At 33.3% G+C, this 13,695-nt stretch overlaps 12 protein-coding genes across 12 annotated transcripts in view; 2 read left to right on the top strand and 10 right to left on the bottom strand.

Annotated features, from left to right (window-relative positions):
* The window catches only part of ASCRUDRAFT_91944 (Zn(II)2Cys6 transcription factor domain-containing protein), a gene marked incomplete at its 3' end in the record, with an annotated part of 2,186 nt that extends 1,824 nt beyond the window's left edge, over positions 1-362 (bottom strand). The window contains exon 1 of the mRNA XM_020195092.1: positions 1-362. This exon is cut by the window's left edge and continues 1,621 nt beyond it. Coding sequence (XP_020046429.1) covers positions 1-296 — 296 coding nt within the window. The 5' untranslated portion in view covers positions 297-362.
* Positions 363-413: 51 nt separating this feature from the next.
* On the top strand, positions 414-893 carry ASCRUDRAFT_76633 (uncharacterized protein). Its single transcript, XM_020193558.1, has one exon. The coding sequence runs from the start codon at positions 624-626 to the stop codon at positions 825-827; it is 204 nt and encodes a 67-aa protein (XP_020046428.1). The 5' UTR covers positions 414-623; the 3' UTR covers positions 828-893.
* Positions 894-1,156: 263 nt separating this feature from the next.
* AIM41 (Aim41p) lies at positions 1,157-2,016 on the bottom strand. The gene has a single exon (XM_020193557.1). It carries the CDS (start codon positions 1,989-1,991, stop codon positions 1,290-1,292), a length of 702 nt encoding a protein of 233 aa, XP_020046427.1. The 5' UTR covers positions 1,992-2,016; the 3' UTR covers positions 1,157-1,289.
* Positions 2,017-2,100: 84 nt separating this feature from the next.
* On the bottom strand, positions 2,101-3,771 carry ASCRUDRAFT_76630 (alternative oxidase). The gene has a single exon (XM_020193556.1). It carries the CDS (start codon positions 3,453-3,455, stop codon positions 2,352-2,354), a length of 1,104 nt encoding a protein of 367 aa, XP_020046426.1. The 5' UTR covers positions 3,456-3,771; the 3' UTR covers positions 2,101-2,351.
* A 515-nt stretch (positions 3,772-4,286) lies between these two features.
* On the bottom strand, positions 4,287-4,696 carry ASCRUDRAFT_76629 (uncharacterized protein). Its single transcript, XM_020193555.1, has one exon. It carries the CDS (start codon positions 4,651-4,653, stop codon positions 4,447-4,449), a length of 207 nt encoding a protein of 68 aa, XP_020046425.1. The 5' UTR covers positions 4,654-4,696; the 3' UTR covers positions 4,287-4,446.
* On the bottom strand, positions 4,508-5,802 carry NCE103 (carbonate dehydratase NCE103). The gene has a single exon (XM_020193554.1). The coding sequence runs from the start codon at positions 5,447-5,449 to the stop codon at positions 4,754-4,756; it is 696 nt and encodes a 231-aa protein (XP_020046424.1). The 5' UTR covers positions 5,450-5,802; the 3' UTR covers positions 4,508-4,753.
* Positions 5,200-6,292, top strand: ASCRUDRAFT_76627 (uncharacterized protein). The gene is made up of 2 exons (XM_020193553.1): positions 5,200-5,249; positions 5,569-6,292. The coding sequence occupies exon 2, from the start codon at positions 5,634-5,636 to the stop codon at positions 5,811-5,813; it is 180 nt and encodes a 59-aa protein (XP_020046423.1). The 5' UTR covers positions 5,200-5,249; positions 5,569-5,633; the 3' UTR covers positions 5,814-6,292.
* Positions 6,293-6,342: 50 nt separating this feature from the next.
* Positions 6,343-7,854, bottom strand: TAF14 (TATA-binding protein-associated factor TAF14). Its single transcript, XM_020189359.1, has 2 exons — positions 7,490-7,854; positions 6,343-7,373 (listed from the first exon to the last, which is right to left on the bottom strand). The coding sequence occupies exons 1-2, from the start codon at positions 7,496-7,498 to the stop codon at positions 6,492-6,494; spliced, it is 891 nt and encodes a 296-aa protein (XP_020046422.1). The 5' UTR covers positions 7,499-7,854; the 3' UTR covers positions 6,343-6,491.
* Positions 7,855-8,210: 356 nt separating this feature from the next.
* Positions 8,211-9,503, bottom strand: ASCRUDRAFT_71156 (Clavaminate synthase-like protein; the record flags this gene model as incomplete). Its single annotated transcript, XM_020191895.1, has 1 exon — positions 8,211-9,503. One exon carries the CDS (start codon positions 9,501-9,503, stop codon positions 8,211-8,213), a length of 1,293 nt encoding a protein of 430 aa, XP_020046421.1.
* A 281-nt stretch (positions 9,504-9,784) lies between these two features.
* Positions 9,785-11,409, bottom strand: ASCRUDRAFT_156633 (uncharacterized protein). The gene has a single exon (XM_020189360.1). The coding sequence runs from the start codon at positions 11,271-11,273 to the stop codon at positions 10,065-10,067; it is 1,209 nt and encodes a 402-aa protein (XP_020046420.1). The 5' UTR covers positions 11,274-11,409; the 3' UTR covers positions 9,785-10,064.
* Positions 11,410-11,544: 135 nt separating this feature from the next.
* On the bottom strand, positions 11,545-12,387 carry RMP1 (Rmp1p; the record flags this gene model as incomplete). Its single annotated transcript, XM_020191894.1, has 1 exon — positions 11,545-12,387. The coding sequence occupies one exon, from the start codon at positions 12,385-12,387 to the stop codon at positions 11,545-11,547; it is 843 nt and encodes a 280-aa protein (XP_020046419.1).
* Positions 12,388-12,432: 45 nt separating this feature from the next.
* YNK1 (nucleoside diphosphate kinase) lies at positions 12,433-13,314 on the bottom strand. Its single transcript, XM_020193552.1, has one exon. The coding sequence runs from the start codon at positions 13,195-13,197 to the stop codon at positions 12,742-12,744; it is 456 nt and encodes a 151-aa protein (XP_020046418.1). The 5' UTR covers positions 13,198-13,314; the 3' UTR covers positions 12,433-12,741.
* Between the last annotated feature and the right edge of the window lie 381 nt (positions 13,315-13,695).

Below are 13,695 nucleotides of genomic sequence, written 5' to 3'. Positions count from 1 at the left end.
TCCATGATGGAGTTGAAATTTGATAGAGTTGGGATATTTGATAAAGCAGATAAATTTGGTAGATTGGTTGAATTGTCAGTTAATTGGATATTGGAGCTAGTTAGATTATTGATATCGAATAGGTATTTTGATTTCTTTCTGATCATGTCTTTACAGCTCTCGCCTCTGTTTCTCTTTAAACAGTTTTTACAGGGTCGACCAACATCACACTGTAAATGCTTTTCATGACAAAAACTACAGGCTCTAGGAATCGGTTTTCTTTGTTGCTTTAAATGTGGAGGTAATTTTTTTGTCATGGTGAGATAGAATGTGGATCTTTAATGATGACGTTATAAACAGGATTGAATAAAAAAAAATAAAACAAAAAGTAAAAGTAAAAAAAAAAAAAAAAAAACAGGATGGGTATAGGTATCGGAGTGGTATTAAAAATATATAGGTGATAAAGTATAAAAAAGTGAAGGAAGCAGAATGGAACTGATAAAGGAATGAGATGAGATTAAAATAAAATAAAATAAAATAAAATAAAAAGAAAAGCCAAATCAAAAAACAATAACGAAACAACCAAAACGATTTGCTTCTCAGACAGCAGAAAGAATAATTAATAATGGGTAGATAATTATTCGATGGAGTGGTTTGCAGAAAAGAATATTTCCAGAGTGAACAGGACGATAAACAGCAGAAGATCAGCAAATCCACCACTCAGAGCTGGACATAAAACGAGATTGGAGGTTCTTCCTGAGGTGGATCAATTTTTAGCACCACTTTGCACTTTCCAGCACTTTTCAGCACTTTCGCATTTGAGACTTAATTGTTTTCTACTCAAATGAAAAAAAAGCAAATTCGAAGTCTCGCCGTGTAAAGAAAGAAGGGTTTGGACCTCTTCTCCAGCCCCACCTCTACCCCAGGCCCTGAGTCTCGGTTTTCGTCCACGCAGCTGTTTCTTCTGCGGCCAATTGCAGCGTCAGCCCTGGAACCAGCTTTCCAGCACTGCTTCTGCTGTCTCTGCTATCTCTGCTTCTCCAGCTTTTGCACCAAAAAGAAACAGCAAAAACCTGGGGTAAAGCGGCTTTTTGCGAGCATCTCACCATCAGAATGCACTGTGCTGCACTGGCCTAGCTTCTGTGGCGCAGTGGTACTGGTGTGTGGTGGAGGGGTTTGTGGGCAGTTCGACTCACGAGAAGGATCCTGGTTCTGCTTCCTATATACATTTGACATCTATAAACAGTGTTGGGTTTGGCCCAGTTTCAATAAAATCTACACCACAGCTTCTTCTGCCAGCACCTAACCACTCAGGCACTGCCTTTGGGTTTACCGGGGAACATTTCTTTGTGAATTTCAACAACACTGTGTTGAACAGCTTTCAAAGATGCCTTCCACTCTTCCTCAAGATTTTTCCATGGAATTGCCTTGCTGCTGAAGATTTTCCCAATATGAAACTTCCCACTTTTATCCTCAGCTGCCAAATCTTCAATGATTTTTCGAAGCTTTAAATCAATATCCTCTTTCTTAGCAACCGGGAGAGACTCCAAATATTCACTCAAAACTTTCAACTCGTTCATTTCAACTTCTTTCAAATCTTCTCTTTTACTTTTTTCAAACTCCAAAATCGAGTCTTCATGATTCTTTATACTCTTTTGAATCACGTCGTATATTTGAAATTCATTATTCATCTTGTTTTTCTCGTTGTTGTTAATCTCATTATTCTTAATGTCCGATAACAAATTCTTAATAACTGTTTTCCTTAATGCATCCTTCTTGATCATTGATTTCTTTAAATCTTCTTTAAATCTGCTAATTGTTTCATTGTAAGTTCCGTTGGATTCATATCTAGCAATTCTCAAATTTCCAAGTTTAAGAAATTGATTCCTATTAAATTTAACTACTCTTAATGAAAACATCCTATTCAATCTATCGCATTCATTCAACAGTAATGCCCTTAATACTCTAACTATTAATAAAAATTTACTCCGGTTTTGGTTTTTCATTTCCATTGTTTCCACAAACCTGGTTCTATCCGTCTGATTGGTCAAACTTTATTAATTGTTTCTCAATGTTTGTTTTTAGGTTCACCTACATTAATCAAAGATATGAGATATGTAAATCAATTATCAATTAAAGATATATATATATAACTCTATATATTATTCAATATATATTGAATATATAATAATAATAATAATAATAATAAAAAAGAAATTTTTATAAAGATGTACCTATATATGTATGTACTAATGTATGAATGAATTAATTTTTTTTAAAAAAACTAGCTATGTATAATCATCAAAATCATAAAATTTTATAAAACAAATAAACAAAATAACAAAAATTAATGTTAGTATTAATAATCAATTTTATAAGACTATTTCATCTCTTTCCCACCCTTTACCCTTATGGGTCTCCAAATTATGACTTGGCTGAGGTCTATCACATTTCACTTTTAATGCAAAGGGATTTCTATCTTTTCCTGTTTGAATCTTCAAATTAGCCAATGTATGATTCACCTCTCTATGTTTGGCTTCATCTGCTCTAATATATAATATTAAATCTCTCATGGTTGGATTCTCTCCCATATGCCAATAACTCTTTGCAATCTCAGGAACTTTATAATTCTCAAAATCTTTCAACAATCCATAGTCAATATCTTCAATGCACCTACTGTATGTGGCCACTGCTTCTTCCTCCAAATACCCAACAAATCTATGACATGTCAATGGAGAAAACAAATAACATAAAAAGAAGATATTGCAAAATACTCCCTGTCCAACGTAAAGAATGCTTCTAGTAATCAACCCCGGTTTCCCAATTTTAATAAATGTTAACAAATGCATTCTTTCATTATACGCTTCGTCCAACAATGTTTCAACCCACGCCTTGTCTCTTTTCAATAATCTCAATGAATGCAAATGTCTTAAAAAACCTGCAACCATACCTGGAATTCCTGCTATACTCTCTAAAAAGATAAATCTAGTCAACCATTTTTCAGGTGTCATCGCAAATATGCCTGGGTTTAATTGTTCTTCTTTATTTTTAGGATGCTTATACCCTGTGACAATATCAAATCCAGTTCGAAGAGTCTTAATACCTAATAAAGCTATTTTATCACGAATTGTCTTTGCTGGTCGATGTTCAAATGTGATTGACTCCATTTGCTGTTTAGTGAAAGCGGGATGGTCGAAAGCAGGAGGAGTTAATATTTCTTCATTTTGATTAACTAAAACATCCGGGTTTTGACTGTTTAATGAGTGAACTGAATCGTGTTTAATACAATCTTTAGACGTGCCTTTGAAACTAGCTTGTGGTTCAGCAATAATAGTTGTGAATCTTTTACCAGAAACATCGTATTTCGATAATCGAATGGGCAAATGGTTTATCGATTTCAATGAGCTGATTGAAACTGTTTTGAGAATCAATGGCAATTGATTGGCCATCAATTGGTTTGAATAAATTGAAAGCATTTTAAATAAGTAATTTGATTGATACTGTATAAGAGAATAAAATGAAGAAAAACAACAACAAAAAATTCAAATAATTAAGAGAATAATCAAAGATATTTATACCAAACTCTTCTACACAGGTATTCATGGTTATAATCATCAAAGCTATTTCATTATTTCAATCCACTTTTCAAATTCCCACCATTGAAATTGATAAATGGAGATTGAACCAAATAGGACATTGAGTTAATATCATTCTCGAAATAAAACGGAACAAGCAACTATAATCAACCTCAACCACTACAGTCTTGTTATATTTAGAGCACACAGTCTCAAGTTCACTGGCTGTTGGAGCTACTCTTTACTCGTCAAACAAGCCATTAATAGGGATTTGAAGGAAATAGAAGAGTTAAATTAGCCAGTTTGATCATGGCAGTTGTAACCAAATCTGCTGCAGTGCTTGAGCAAAGACGTTGAGTCCTTAAGAAGGTATCACCAAATGGCAGAAGCACCTAAGAGAGTATCACACAAGGCCTCGCCGTCGGCTGCGACCGGGAGCTTTTTCGTGTCTATACTGATCACAGCGTTGTTGTGCAGAACAGATGCAATCACATGTCTTCTGGCGTGTGTTTTCATACTCCGAAATAATAGGTGCCGTCACCAGACCCACTATTGTGTCAGCCGGATAAACTGCTTTTGCGCTACTGTGGCTAGTATTGCGCGGCAAAGCTCTGACCTCAAATCCCTTTTGTCCAGACACCACTCTTGGCGGGATCTGAAAGGCAAAAATACCGTCGCGCTGCTGCTGCTGCTGCTTCCTAATGCAGAACGCGCAACAGTATCCGCTGTGCTGGCCTTAAGTCATTTTTCGATTTTATCGAATAAGAAGGGAATATTAGTAATTACAAAAGAAAAAGGAAAACGAAAATAGACAGAAAGCAGACAAAAAAATAGACAAAAAGTAGACAGTACACATAAAAAAAGACAGAGAGAATCTTTCCAAGCCGTTTTGTTATTCTGTCAAAACTGCAAAATAAAAGAAACCAAAGCTAATCAGCGACTTGATCATTGAACGCTGTGGAAACCTTTTGATTTTTGGTCGACTATACATGGGGAGCTGAACAGGAAAAAGAAAACCACCAATTTGTAAAAGCCCGAACTTTGCAAAAAACAGACGACAACAAACTATAGTTTTTGATCTTCTTCCAGTAGTCATCATTTTTAAGCAGTTTTAATTCAAGGCCTACTGTAGATGCTGCTTGACTAAACTTTGTATTTTCTCTATTCTAATTCCTATTTTCCTTATTTTTTTTTCATATTTATAGATAAACTGGCGATAACAATCCAGTTGATACATCGAATATCAATCCATGAATCTCGATTCTTCTTTCATTGTATGCCAGTTTTGAATCATGGTTTTCATGGATCAAGTACTTCAACTGGCTTTTAATGTTTAGTTCGACTAGTTTAGCACATCTGTCATTTGGGTCTTTAATTTCGTCTAGTTTTTTTTCATTTTCAAACTTCAATTCAATTAATGGTTTTAACCATTTGTTCAAATGTACCGATAAATTGTTGTTGGCATGTTTATGTGTCATTAATGATGCCCAAACTCCTCCACAATCAGTATGCCCAACTATGAGTATCTTCTTGATTTTCAATTTGTTTATGGCAAAACTTAACATGGAATTTGTCGAAATATCTTCCGGATGGTTCAATATATTGGCAATATTTCGAAATGTAAAAATCTCTCCAGGCAACACTCCTTCGAAACAATCCTCGTTATATCTAGAATCTGAGCATCCAATCCATAACGTATGTGGTGACTGACCCTTTGCTGTTGTCTTGAATAACAAATCATTTGTAACCTCTCTTTTGCTTATTGACCATTTTCTATTCAATCTTAAATAATCATTAATACTTGAATTTTCGTTCAATCCGTATTGTAAGGTTGCATTGTTATTCTCATTTTTTTTTTCATTTTCATTTCCATTTTCATTTTCATTTGCACTCATTTTCATATTCATATTCATATTCTTATCGATATTCTTGTTATTAAGATCTTTATTAACACTATTCATATTATATTCACTATTGAGGGATGGTTTTATAATCTTGGATATTCTTCTAATAGAAAACCTATTGTAAAAAAGTTGTTTATTATTTATTCTTTTTATACTTTTTGCTACAAACATTAATATGATTAAAACGATTATCACAATCACCACAATTGCTGTATCTACTGTAATTAACACGATAATAAACAAGACCGATATCAGTTCAAGAAAACTTGCTTATCAAAAATACAGTTTAAAACAGCCAGATTCAATCTATAATGATATGATAATGAAATTACAGTCAAATATTAATGAATATTAATCATTAATAATAATATAAATTCGAAAAATCAGCTGGAAAACTTTTTTTTTTGTCATTTGAAACAGTGAGTCAGCAGAGAAAATGATGTCACTGCCGATTTTGAAGTTTAGTAGATGTTTTTTTCTGTTTTTGGTTCTGAGAGAAGGTGCGTGTAGAAATGCGTCAAAAGGTACGTGCGTGAGAGCGCTGATTTTGAAGACGCTTTGATAAGTGCGTTGTTTTTTTCAACGGTAAACCATTTTGTTGCTGCTGTCCATTTCGGGAAGCAGAAGAAGCAAAAGAAGCAAAAGAAGCAAAAGAAGCAAAAGAAGCAGAAGAAACAGAAGAAACAGAAGAAACAGAAGAAACAGAAGAAGCAAAAAAATTACATTATTAAACATTTTGTATTTTATATAAAGAAAAAATCAAAAAACGAAAAAACATTATATATAAAAAGAATAAAATATAAAGTAAAGAACAAGACAAATTTTAGATGTAATAAATCAGTCATAATAAGATATAAGATATAAGTAGTAATAAGATATAAGATATAATTAGATAATAGAAAATAGATAGATATCAATCAATAGGTATTAAGTAACATTACTAATAATAATAGTGAAAACGATGGTATTTCGTTTTTCTTTTTCATTTTATTTAATTTTTTATTTTATTTTATTTTATTTCATTTCATTTCAGTTAAACGTCAGTTCTCTTTTTAATATATTCCCACAAACTCTTTAATAAAGCATCAGGAAATGTGTATAGATCCATTGTAAATTCGCCTTCAGCAGTGTTGTTATTGACAGTCATCTCTTGAGTTCTATTATCCGTAACCATTTGAACAACACTGAGCAACTCATCTTCAGTTAGTTTAGTTAAACCATTTGCCAATTTTTCCAAATTAACAGAACCTTTCATTGCTGTTAATTTGTACATATCATTATTGCTATTAAAATTGCTTGATGATGATGCTGATGTCTTTTGTTTTTTGTTTTTCAAGTCAGATGTATTATTCTTTCTCTTTTCACCAACAGTAGTGAAATCAGCTAAACTGTTGTTGATAGCTGAACTTCCATTATTAATCAGCGGATTTCCAATTTTGTTATTAATGCTGTTATTATTGAAAGAACTGTTGGTATTATTGCTGATATTATGGCCATTACTATCGTAGCCTGGAACTGGACCACTGTCTAACAAAAGTCTTGCAAATTTTGGTTTTGAAATAGGAAGATTGAAAATATGATCATTTATATATTTATTTTGTTTGAAATTTAAATCATGGTTGATCTTTTTTTCACCAGCTTTGTCAGATAAATGAAATATGATTTTCATATCAAATTCTCCCCATCCTTGTTCTTCAATTCTGAAAGGTGGTTTCTTGAAGTTTCTAGTTGGATTGTCAAAAGTTGGATGCAAAACATAGGTGACTTTATCAAATATATTGGCAGACATTTCGTTGCCATTAAGATCTAAGAGTGTAATTTCAATTGACCATCTTCTTAATGGATAATCTACCTCTGCTGTAGTTTTTTCAGCAATGATATTTTGAGTAGTAGTTATTCTAACTGTTCTTTTAACCTATTTTTTTTTTTAAAAAAAAAGTAATCAAAATGTTAATATGTATCTTTATTGTGATCATAATGATTTTGAATTGAAATTCAATTCCCATATATAATTTTGTTTTGTATACTTACTTCAGCCATTTTGAATATAATTTGATTGTTTTATTATTTTGCAATCCTATGAATCTTCCTTTTTTTTTTCTGCTGTTTTTTTTTCTTGTGATTGTTGCTGCTTTGTAAACCCTTAACTTATTTGTGCAGTAGAACAGTGAAGGGATAAAAAAAAACGTCAAAAAGTTATAAAAAAAACAAAAATCGCAACCAATCAGTGAATAATTCCAAATTAATATTGATTAGAAAGAAAAAGGTAAGTCTAAGAATTGGTGGTCAATTCTAGAGAAAATAAAGGTAAAGAAGGCACCCAAGTACAAATGAAAGGAGAAAAAAAACGAGAAAATTTCTGTGAGAATGAAAAACTCTTAATCAATCAACAGAAACTAATGAAGAGTGTAGAAGAGTATGAACAACTGGAGACTGGTAGCACATCCAATAAATAGCTAACTACGCCCAAAGAAATCTTCATCAAAACGACTCTCTTTTCTTTTACAAATGGCAAAGCAAAACCCACTTTACTGTGTGCTTCAAGCAGTCGCTTCCTCAACCTCAAAACGCTGCTGGAGGCTACTCGACGATGCTCTTCTTCAAGTTGCTTCTGAAACTGCTTCTGAAACTGCTCTACACTGGGTTATTCGGGAAGGAAATATCGCATTACTCCTCTACTGAGGCAGGTACTGAATTTGCTCTACATACTGTTTCAGACTACATACCTCAATCATAGCTTCAAATCATAGCTTCAAACCACAATTCCCTGGCTCTTGTCGACTTGGTGCCATCTTTCTGCTAGTCTCCCAAACATCTTGAAGGGCTTGGGCTCGTCTCCCTCAACGTCGTTGATACTTTTCTTGCCAAACAACCTTCCTTTCTCATCCCACCATTTATAGTAGTTGATTCTTTCCCACTCCTCAGGTTTGTTGATGCCCAAGGCTTTCAACTTGGGTGAGTTCAAGTGCTCTGGATCAAGAATCGAGGAATACGAGGGCCCACAGAAATATATTGCCATCATTCTTTTGAATTGTTTTTGGTCGTCTGGAGGTGCAACAACTCTATGGATGGAAGACTTGAAATATGCACCTGTAATGAACTCCATCGAGTCTCCAATGTTAACACACAAGGCTTCCTTAATTGGTTTGACATACTTCCATTGTCCAGAATAATAGTCTCTGATTTGCAACCCATAAACCTCGGCGAATCCCTTGATAAAAGTGAATCCTGTTCCATCAGAATGTCCTCTTAACTGTTGGTTGTGAGTGGACTTGTATTCTTCTTTTGTCAAGCCATGGTATACCATTAATCTACCAAATCCCCCACTAGAATTGTAGCTGTCACCTTGAAACACTTTGAAATGGGTTTCCCATAGCGTTCCTTCTTTTAATTGTAAGATTATATCACACAAACTGCAAACCTTTCTTAATACATTGAAATGCAAAAAACGATAATAGTTTAATATTTCTGGGAGATGGGCTTTGACTAATTCGGGATATTTCTTTTTGGGATCGAGTATTAAATGATCTTGGACGAGATCTGTGATATTGTAAAACTCGATATTGTCTCGAACCTTTGCATTAACGTTCCAATAGCCCTTTGGTTTGAAACCAAAGCCTTTTTCTGCACCAGGAGATTTTGTTCGATCTTCCTCATCGGATCTTAGTGCGCCTGATCTGTATTTCAATTTGTCCTCTTGAGGTAGTTCCAAAATCCCCTGGGAGATGGAGGCAAGATAATCGTAATCCTCATCCAGATACCCAAAGTTGATGATATTGAAAAAGCCTAAGGTTGTCAAGGCCTTTTCCAATGTACTAGCTAGTTCCTTTCTTGCTTCAAGCCCCTCAGAACCCTCTTTGTATTTGCTTAAATCAATAACCTCGAGTTTTAACACATCTAGCTTTTCCTGAGTAGGTGGCAGATTTGGAAATTGACGAAGATTATATTTGGCATCGATTTCCTTGACATTGAGATCTGGGACAAATTTGTTTCGCAAGACAGCGATATCAGTATCAATTGGAACATCCTGCTCTACGTAAACCATCTTCACCGAACTACTTTGCAGAGACCAACAACCATCTTCTCTGAAAACACAAGAACTTGCCAGGCTTCTTATATAGCCTGCTCCAGCCCATCCCAGAGTGATCTGAAGCTTTCTCGACACATCTCTGGAGATAGCACATCGCTAATCAGCAGCGCCAGTTAAGAGAAACCCTTACTTCAAGGTCGATATCGTGCAACACACATTATTGTTCTGAGCCCACCAGCAGCCCTTGTCCAATAGAAAATCCCCACCAGCTCTCGCTCATAGCACAGAGAATTTCGCAAAACCAAAGGCCCACAGTTGCTTTCTAGAACAGCTCTCAATGGCTAGATCAAACTATGGCGCAAATGGGGAAGAAAGAGGTGATAACCTCTGGAGATGCGATGACACTGCTTTCGGAAGCATCTCCACCATCTCGGGCACGTGCAGGAAAAGAGATGGTGCTTCTTCTTCCTTTTCTTCTTCTCGTGCTTCTGTAACTGCAGCTCAGATTGATTCCACAATCAGTATACTTAACAAAAAGAGATTAAAGATAAACTATAGATAAAGTATATATCCACTTTAAATGGTTAGAAAACCAATCACCAAGCTGATGGCAAATCCAATTGCAACATTGGGCCCAATCGTAAGACTATTGCCTCCACTGTCTATGATATCAGCGTTAATTTGTTCAATATTTCTCAAATTTCTGCTATCATCGTTTTCCGAACCGTTACCAGCTTGTTTATCGGTTTCGTTGTTGTTATCAATGTTATTTTCGTTACTTTTGTTTTCGTTTTCGTCTTTGTCTTTGTTTTTGTCTTTGTTTTTGTTTTCATTTTTGTCTTTATCACTTATTTTATTTGAGCCTACAGGAATTTCGGATCCTGCTGGATAATTTCCTGAACGATATAACCTACCAGCAGTTTGGTTATTTCCTGCTAAAGTATTTGAATTAATAACCTGTTTATTTTTGTAAATTGGAAGTGGGACCTGTGGGGCAGGATAATCTGGTTTATCCAATTTAGGATTTGAATCAGGATTTGAATCAATAGGATTTGAATCAAAATTTGAATCAGGATTAGAATCGACTGGATTTGTTTCAATTGGAACAGATTTAATTGGTTCAGGATGTGTTGGTTGGGAGTGATTAAATTCAATAGGTTTTAAAATAGGATTTTGCTTAGGAAATTCATCAGGAAACCCATGAAATACATCTGGCTGTTTAACTGTGGGAGTATTTATTTCATTTTCTGTGGTCGATGGAATTGAATTCAAATCAGTCGACAATGATGGATCTTTTAAACTTGATATAAATAAATTATTATTATTATTATTAATATTATCACCATTACCATTACCATTACCGTTTTCATTATTATTATTATTATTATTATTATCAAATCCTCTTTCATAATCATTATCATCATAATTAATGTTTTTACGATCATCATCATAACTATTTGAAATTGAAGTGGTTGTGATATAAGTTAATTCATGTCTTGAATTTAGATTCTTATTTTGAGTAATAGTTGGGATTTCAATATGGGCTGTAACAGTCTTGGTTACAGTAATAGTTTTCCTTTCTGAAACAGTTATATAAACAATCTTTTCATTTCCATTTCCATTATTATTATTATTACCGATATTATATATTCCAAGATTACTTTTTAATAATCTTTCTGATCCAATATCATCTGAGGAATCAATACGAATTTGAGCATTTGCCACTGTTAATAATGCATTTGAAAAAAAGAGAAAACTTATAAACTTAAAACCAAATGAAAGCATGTTGGAATAAAAAGTGTTATAATTAATATATTTAATTAATTATAAAAATATTGAAGAATGGATATAAAATTTAATAGCAAAATAGTGTCAAGTATCTTATTCAAATTGGAGCTCAATTATATCTCAATTGATATTTATACTTGTTTTTTTTGGTTTTTTTTTTGAACATAACGAAAATACACAAAAATGAAGTTTTCTTTTAATTTATTTATCATACCATAAATAACTGTAGTACAAATGGAAAACATTAAAAAAGAAAAAACAGAATCTTTTAAAACCCGAAGATATCATCCATTACATTTTTGGACTTTGATTTTGATTTCTTTTTTTTCAATTTCTGTTTATCTTTCTTTGAAGAAATTGAAGGAGTTTTTGAATTTTGGGGTAGAATTGAGGAGGATGCAATTTTAACTTTTTTTGAACCAATGTCATCAGATTTAGAGACAGATTCAAGCTTTCTTTTCCTACTTCTAACAGTTTCGCCAGGAATAGCAGGAATAGCAGGAATATTTGAGATGTTAGAATGTGAAATTGATTTTATATTTTGCAAATCATTTGGAGATAGAACTTCACCAATGTCATCATTATTATTAACAGTTTGATTAATCTGATTATCTTGGTTAATTTGATCAACTTTATTAATTAAATTGGTTGAGTTTGAAGAAAGGAATTTAAATAAAGGAATTTTATTGAAAATATGTGATAATCTTGACAAGATGGCTATTAAAGTTAAACCGAGAGTAATAAATTGACCTAAATTAATTACACCATGGAATCTGATATAAGAAGAAGGGATTAGCTTTTTTTTAAAAAATAAGACCTGGTTTATTAGATTGTCATTGATTTTATTATACTTGTGTATCACTTTACTAATATCTTTACGATTATCTTTATTACTATCCTTATTGATAATTTTATTAAGAGAACTTAAACTATTTATAATTTTTCTCAAATTTCTATAAATTATATTAATATGTGACCAATAATTCGAAGAAGAATGCTGATTTTTATTTCTTTTATAAATATGAGATAAAATATCAAGTTCAGATATCAATAGCTTTTGATCAGCAGCTGGAATTAATAAATCAGGTAAATTAAAAGGTCGAGTTTCCATTTATTAATTTCATTAATTACTTGACTATTATATTATCTGTTTAAACAATTTCAGTATATTTAAAAATGGACCAAACAAAGTTTGTAATAAAAAAAAATGAAAAATTACAATTTCACAGGGACTGAGAACGAGAGAATGAACCAATTTGAATTTTACTGTTTGAAAAAAAGTTGCAGTTCTACAAATGAAAATTTTTTCAATTGGAATAGACACTAAAGGTTATGATATTTAAAGAGAATTGTAAATGTGAAAATATAAGTTACTAAATAAATGTATAATTATTAGTCTGAAATCAGGAACTTGAGACAAATAATTGAGAATAACAATTGAGTTGTAAATATATTTAAATATAATTTACTCGTAGATCCAGTTGAATGAGTGAGATTGATAGTCAACTAACTCTTCTTTTTTGAACCATAAAGAGATTTCTTTGTCAGCAGAAGGAACAGAATCGGAGCCATGACAAACGTTTCTACCCATGTCGATGGCAAAATCACCTCTGATGGTACCTGGAGCAGAGTTTAATGGGTTGGTGGCACCTAAAATAGCTCTACCTTGTTTGACAACATCTTTACCTTCCCAGACAGTAGCTAAGACAGGACCAGATAACATGTAGGATAACAATTTTGGGAAAAATGGTTTTTCAGTCAAGTCACTGTAATGAGTCTTTAATAAAGATTCAGTTGGTTGGACTAATTTGATACCGACTAACTTGTAACCTCTGTTTTCGAATCTGCCCAAGATGTTAGAGATTAAACCTCTTTGAACACCATCTGGTTTAATAGCAATAAAAGTTCTTTCTTCAGACATTGTTGATACTTTGGATGGGAATTGAGTTGTTGCGCAAGATATAATATAGTTGAACAATCTTAAAGTCTTCTGTATGGAGGTGAATAAAAGTGGAAGGATGAAAATATATACTTTGAGAGGAGAAACCCAGAGGCGTTACCCGGTGCAGACATGCCCAAAAAACAAACCATAAAAATTCCAAACAATTCCAGCGCTGAGCTTCCACGTCGACGGAAACGGGTCCTTTGATTGGCTAATCTAGAGTTGCAAAAGCCACCATCATAATGGTCTCAATTATTTATACATCATGTGATCAGCTCAATATACAACGTGACTACGGATGTCGGATCAGGAATGGGCGGCTCTCAGTTGTTTAGCGCGGTAATTCGTAGCGTGTTTTGAGTTGATTGGGGTAGAATTTGAATTTAAGCCCGGAAGTGAAACGGTTTGAGGAATTTGGGAAATAAGTGAACAGGAATTGAAAAATAGGTGAACGAGATTTGGGAAATCTTGCTAAAA

This window comes from Ascoidea rubescens, assembly GCF_001661345.1.
Source record: "Ascoidea rubescens DSM 1968 unplaced genomic scaffold ASCRUscaffold_9, whole genome shotgun sequence".
Classification (NCBI taxonomy): Eukaryota; Fungi; Ascomycota; class Saccharomycetes; order Ascoideales; family Ascoideaceae; genus Ascoidea; species Ascoidea rubescens.
This window is presented reverse-complemented; position numbering and strand designations above follow the sequence as displayed.